The sequence below is a fragment of the Sinocyclocheilus anshuiensis genome, unplaced genomic scaffold, assembly GCF_001515605.1.
Source record: "Sinocyclocheilus anshuiensis isolate Anshui unplaced genomic scaffold, SAMN03320099.WGS_v1.1 scaffold192, whole genome shotgun sequence".
NCBI lineage: Eukaryota > Metazoa > Chordata > Actinopteri > Cypriniformes > Cyprinidae > Sinocyclocheilus > Sinocyclocheilus anshuiensis.
The window spans coordinates 936,828-943,942 of NW_015554077.1; the positions used below are offsets into that span (position 1 = coordinate 936,828).

General features: G+C 36.6%; 1 protein-coding gene across 1 annotated transcript in view; it reads right to left on the reverse strand.

Annotated features, from left to right (window-relative positions):
• Positions 1-1,494: 1,494 nt before the first annotated feature.
• The window catches only part of diras1a (DIRAS family, GTP-binding RAS-like 1a), a 22,134-nt gene continuing 16,513 nt past the window's right edge, over positions 1,495-7,115 (reverse strand). The window contains exon 2 of the mRNA XM_016461112.1: positions 1,495-3,543. Within this exon, the coding sequence (XP_016316598.1) occupies positions 2,907-3,494 (588 nt within the window). The 5' untranslated portion in view covers positions 3,495-3,543 and the 3' untranslated portion in view covers positions 1,495-2,906. The remainder of the gene's footprint in view (positions 3,544-7,115) is intronic.

The following is a 7,115-nucleotide window of genomic DNA, read 5'->3' on the forward strand; positions in this document are numbered from 1 at the left end:
AGCATCCCAGCTTCAAAACATACCTAACCAGCATATGCTGGTTTTTTTGAACAGGGAAGATCAAGAGTTTATACAATATTAAATAGACATCTGTAAATAAATCTGAATTAAACTCACCTGTTAGGTAAGCATATTTAAATGCCAATTATATAGCCTATGTGACAAATGTAAAATGTATATTCTCATTTATGTTGCTAACTTTTATTTTATAAAAATACTTGGAAAAACGGATGACTCATAGATTGTTTAGGTTAATTTCGTGACGTAGGCTCAAATTTGCTTTTTAAACTGGCAGAACATAATGGCTCCTAAAAATAAAATAAAAAAATGATAATGAGGGAATAATTTCCCTTAATAATGAGTGCTATTGTTATTTCCATTGGTGTGCAACCTGAACATATCTGTTAACATCTCAAAAACTGTGTTTTAGGGTTTCATGACCATGAAGTCTTTTGTGCTTAACTTTTTCTTAAAAAGTAAATAGTGAATGTGTACAGTACTGTACATCTCCCTGACTGAAGCATGCTTGCATGAAATCACAGACCAAGTGAATATCCAAGTGTATAGTTGGAAATTTTAACGTTTCTAGTTGAACAGAACACTGCACAGCACACGAACACAGCCTAGTGACATCTTCACACACAAATCTATGCTTTTATTTCATCTGCTAATTAATGCTTCGCTTTCAGTTGAATCTTCAGAGATACACCACGACTGACTGAGCAGATGTTCCACCAGATGCTCTTTCTGCATCTTCAGGTAAACTCATTCCCCTCAGTATCCATCATTATCATCCATCATGACTACTGCAGTAACATAAGGGCAGAGTTCCTGCAAACCTTATCTGCAGTGGCCCCAGAAAGTATCTGACATTTAAGTTACACTTAAAAATGTAGTAATGTCTTTTGTTTTAAAGAAATACAGAAATATCAAAGCAAGTGGCTTTTTCCCCAAGGAAAACATCACAAAAAGAAGTTTAAGCTGTAAATGATAAATCAATTGATACTGTTCTATTTAATAAACTAACTTAATACATCACATAAAAGTCACATTGAGTCCTGTTGGTTCATAAATGGCTAATAAAAGTGACTTTAATTCTGAGAAAAGCTCAAACATCAGTTGTTTTAGGATGCCACTTGGTTTAATATTTTGTATCTAAATGCAATGAAATTCAGATATTTTCATGCATACCTTTGGAGCCACTTTATACTATATACAGATGTTCAGAACCACAAAAGAAAACAAGCAATAATTATTTCCCTTTTGTTTGTGCTTCTTTATTTTTCTGGTCCCTCACATAATATTTATTGAATAAACACTTTATCTGCAGTAAAGTTGTAAACGCAGAGTGTTTGACAAGAAAATTTTTTGTAAAGGTTAACGCTCTGTGTTTTGAATGTGCTCAAGATTCTAAAAGTGCTTTAATATCATGTATTGCTAAAGCAAATGGCATTAAATAATCTGAGGAAATATAGACACTGACAGAAAAACAGGGGCTGTACAGGGGTTTTCATTAGTGCTCATAATACACATAGATTTCACATACAGGATATATGTTTTTAGTTAGATGTTGAAATGCATATATTCAGGTTTCCGAGTGCAATCAACACTTGAAAAACAAAACAGAGTAAAATAAAACACCAATCGACATCCCGAACCCCACCCCATCACAAAAAAATAGCTTTTAGAAATGATCACATTTAGAACTTATTCACTGTGCTTCAATAAGGTATAGCTCTGTTCTCGATGAAAAGATCTCAATCACATTTAATATGAAGGTAGTTTATATCATCAGACATGCATTATGCACTTTAGTCTGTTATACCAGGTTATATCACTGGCAAGCCGGTTAACTAAGCATGTCCTTCGTCCCGAATTGTATTCCGATTTCTAACAGGCTTCTTTTGTGCTGCTATAGTATATGTAATTTGGAAGAGCGGATAGTGTCGCCTCTTCAGCTGTGCCCAGGCCTTTTCTTCCTGTGGGTGAGAATCCCATACGATGCAGAACCAGTTCACGTCATTTGTCTGCATTTCGAAACCGTACCGTTAAAGACACAGCCTGATGTAAAAATGGCCACATTGATGATTTGGTCTGTCTTGAATTCAATAAAAAGTCAATAGAAAGCAGCAGAGAGAGCATGTGTGAGAATCGTGGGACGTCCTCCCTGCTTCATGTGTCAGCTCGCATAGTCTTCTACACAGAGTCACTACAGGAGCCAGAACATACAGGGGAAGGGAGATGGTTGACGTTTGGATGCGCACTAAAGATTACCTAATTAAGACTCAGAGGGATGGAGAGTTAAAGGGAGAGTTCGCCCGAAAAAGAAAGTTCTGCCATTGTTTGCGCACTCTTGTGTCGCTTACTTCAGTTTAACGCACAAAAAGAAGAAATAAAAGAATCATAAAGGTGCAAAAGCACCATCAAAGTATCATAAAGGTGGTCCATATGAAGAGTGCTCTTTTCCAAGACTTACAGATCTGAGTGGGAAAATGGCTGACATTTACAGTTTTACATTCACCCTGGGTCAGTTTGGCATGTTAATGTAAGTCTTTTCAAAGAATCATAAAACTGGTCTGAATGAATCAGGATTCTGAAATTCAACACACAGTTATCATATGATATCATATGATCTCCCTCATTAGACTTGGAATATATCTCACAAGTAATATGGACAACGTTTTTAAGGTTTTTGGTTGCATGGACAAGTGCAGCCAGTACAATTGTATTAAAACTTCTCTTTGTGTTCCCTGGAAACAGTAAAGTCATATGGGTTAAAATGGCAGGACAATAAGTAAACGATGACAGAAGTTTCATTTTTTGTGCGTACTGTTCCTTTAAGGTGAGGGACTTATGTACATTTGGAGGAGTCAGTTACATGTTGAGTGATGGATGGATCCAGCCTCCTACATCACACTGCACTTGGCCTTCAGCTTGTCTGCACGTCTCTGCTTGCTGGAGCGCATGTTCAGACTCATATCACGCTTCTTATCCAGGTTCAGGAGCTCCTGAAAAAGCTCCTTCACGTTGGTGTTGGTCTTGGCGGATGTTTCCATGAATGCGCATTTCCAGATGTTTGCCTGAGCTTCGCCCTCCTTGGTCTCCACCTCGCGCTGGGTCTCATCGCTCTTGTTGCCAACAAGCATGATGGGGATGTTCTCCACGTTACCTTTGATGGCCAGCACTTGCTGGTAGATGGGCTTCAGCTCCTCCAGTGACTGCCTGCTGGTGATGGAGTAGACCAGGATGAAGGCGTGGCCTTTGGAGATGGACAGACGCTGCATAGCAGGGAACTGGTGGCTGCCAGTGGTGTCGGTGATCTCCAGAGTGCATACGCTCTTGTCGCAGCTGATGACCTGCCGGTATGTGTCCTCCACCGTCGGGATGTAGGTGTCCCTGAAGGTGCCTTTAATGAAGCGCAGAACCAAGGAGCTCTTGCCCACTCCCCCTGCTCCAAACACCACCACCCGGTAATCGTTACTCTGCTCTGGCATGCTGCTTGGGTTTGTATGTGGCGGTTAAGACTCAATTATTCCCTGAGATCTGAAAAAGGAAAAAGGTTTCATTTGGTACACATGCATATTAAGACAGTGTATCCAATATATATATTTGTCTTCTGCAGTTCCCAAACGTAGAGTGAGACTAGAACTGGTACTTCCAACCCAATCTCACATGAGATGGCGATTTTGTATGAATTTGTATGATGTGAATTGTACGAAAATGTAAGTTTTTTTAGAAAAAAAGTAAGCATGAAGGTCTACCCCGAAACATCACGTATTCAGCAAATACGATAACATACACACTGGATTGCATAAATTAATTTGAATCAGCCACCAATATGCCAAAACATCATCATGAAAATGTTAATTATGAATAAATGAAAATGTAAAGCCACTCATTGCAAACTAGTGCTAATCTTTATTACAAAATTAATGAAAATGTCTTGCAATTATTAAATGAAAAATTAAAATAACCAAAAAATCGCTATGCTTCATCACTACTGACGCACTAATTGAAATATATATATTTTTTATTTTCATATGAAATTACAAAGGGGGATTCAAATAAAATCAATTCAAGTTTTGTGATTTTAAAGGTAATTTTGGAATTATATAATATATATCTATGTGCCCTCTCAAGTATTATACTGTGCTTATGATTGAGATTTATACATTTTACCCTTCTCACTTTAAAACATTAAAATCAAAAAAGTGAAAAATATATATAGCCTATATATAAATATATAAATATGCATACATTTTTCAAATCAGTTCAAGAAATACTACCATCTATGTTTTTGCATTAAACCAAAGAACATTTTGGGGAAATGTTCTTAAAAGTCAATTATGTTTCTTTTTTTTCTATTCCAGCTTAATATATAGAGATGGCGATAAGTAAGCATACAGGTTTATTCCATCAAAAGTGTAAACACTGTGGCTCTGTGGCACTATCAAAACATTGATCTGTTTGTCTGAGCACCGTCAATGACCAGCTCAATATAGCAACATCGGCTCAACCAGTAATGCGCGTTTGAGGCGGGACTCTCTGATTTTCTGACCAATTAGAGATGGAGGGGTGTTTGGAATTATAGTTTGATGCTGCTACCTCAGAAATGACACATATAATTTATAACGACATAGTGTTAAAGCAATAGGATGAGGATGGAAAGACAATGGTCAGCATTTTCCTGACATGACACGTTTCTGCCTGTGTGTGTGTGTGTGTGTGTGTGTGTGTGTGTGTGTGTGCCTGGTATTTATCACGTTATGGGGACCAAATGTCCCCACAAGGATAGTAATACTAGTAAATGTTGACCTTGTGGGGACATTTTTGAGGTCCCATGAGGAAACAAGCTTATAAATCATACAGAATGAGTTTTTTTGAGAAAGTAAAAATGCACAAAGTTTCCTGTAAGGGGTAGGGTTGGTGTAGGGCAATAGCACATACAGTTTGTACAGTATAAAAACCAAAATACATGAGAGTGTATGCCTGTGTGCCTTTGTGAATTGAGTAGGACGGTCTCTCTGCTGTCATCAGCATCAAGGTCATCTATTAATGACTCATTTATCTTGCTGTGAAGCAGCCATTGGACTCAGTCTCCTGTGGAAAGCAAGATCACACCAGATATTTCTGGCACCTTACTGAATTATTGCAGCATTTGGAGACAGTGGCCATTTCCTGACTGCCTCAAGACAGATTTATGCAAATGCCTAATTTTCACATCACAGATCAATATACACAAACCAGACCAATGCGGTCTGATTAACAGAGAACTTTGTCTGCATTTAAGTGCTTGAAAATGCTCACATCTACTCAGCCCCAGAGGAAAATTCAGTGGTACTTCTGAATTACCAGTAATGATTATCACTCAGATGAACAGAGACCAGATGAGCCTCTTACTAAAGACCTCTTTAGTTTGTCGGCAGCATAAGACGCAATCTCAGTGGAAAGCAAGTTTGGAATATTAAGGATGTTTTGGCAACCCCTTATACCTCTCATATTCCATCTTTTTGTTTTTCTTATAGTACAATTCTGATCAAATGTTAAGGTCAGACATTTTATAAAGAGGCTTAGTAAACCCTGCCCATTGGAGTTAATGCACAAGACTGCGTGATGCTATGTGCTTTTGAGTACAATGGATCAGTCATATGAAAAATAACAGTGAGAGTGAAGATGAATAAATGGCTGGATGAGATACCATTTCTGTGCTTTCTGTCCATTCCACAGACACAACAACAATAAAATAAATTCATTATCAATGAATTAATTATCAATATGAACAGCTACTAGATTTCAGCTACAAATGTAAAATTTTGTTAAACAGGCAGTTAATACTGATACAGAACTGAAAATACTGATTGAATGAGCTAAAGGCTCAGAGCTTGATTATTGTTTGTGGGCCACTTCGCCCACAAGTCGTAGACTGTAGTAACTACACAACCTTCTCCATTCAAAAACCATTCAATGTAGCTATTTATTTCTCATAAGCCCTTTGCAAGCAAAAAGTATATTAAGGTAGATAGCAGTGGTGTTAAAAGTGTGAATCACAGCTCAGGATATCCACTAGGGAAGCATATATTTACATTTTTGTGGTGCCAACAGCTAATCAGCATTGTCATTACATAATTTGATATACATTTATGGCCTAAGTGTATGGAACATCTGCCTCATAAGAATAAAATGGATGTACTAAAAATGAAATACTAAGTCATAACTAAAAGTTTTTTTTTTTTTTTTACTTTTTACATTGTCAAAATTATATGGCATAATACTTTTTATTTCATAATTATGACTTTCAATGTTCAATTTCACATTTTGATCTCATAAATGCAACGTACATTATGTCATAATTTCAGTTGTTTGAAACCGAAAGCCAAACTACCACCAAACTACCACACCAAGAACAATGACTAAAGATAATAAAGCTAACTATACTAGAGTACACATTAACACAAAATATTGTTCTGTTTATTCTAAGCAATTGATGCAGTTATGCCACCTGCCACTTTAAATGCTTTTTAAAGACTATGATTGGCTGTCAATGTCTTTTCATTCAACTGTGAAACAATTCTGAAAATGATTTCAACAAAACTGTTCCCCTGTGTCATTTTCATTTTAATTGTAGTGTGGACAGCTAGAATTATAACTATTATTAAAACTTTTAGCGTTATTATTAAGTTGGCTTGAGAAAGCCAACTTACTGAAATGCTATTATTATTCTTCTTCTTACTAAAATGATCAACTCTAACTCCTATAGGGGTGGGTGATATGAGCTAAAATTCATATCACGATATTTTACACTGCCCAGGCGATATCGATATTATACTGTGATATGAGAAAAAAGAAATTACAGGCAAATTATTTTAACCTTATATAACTAGAAAAAGTGAGGGATTGGACATAGACCTGAAAAGTATTTTTTTATTGTGCCATTGTTTTTCTCAAAAAGTGCAAACGTGCAACATGAGGTAGGCCTGTATGAATTACATTAAATTTAATTAAATTTAATTTAATTAAATATTGTGTGTTTGAGTAGGCCAGTGGTTCCTTGATTTTCAAGCCCCAATACCCCTCTTTTTTTTTTTTTGGAAAGTCTCTTATGCTCACCAAGGCTA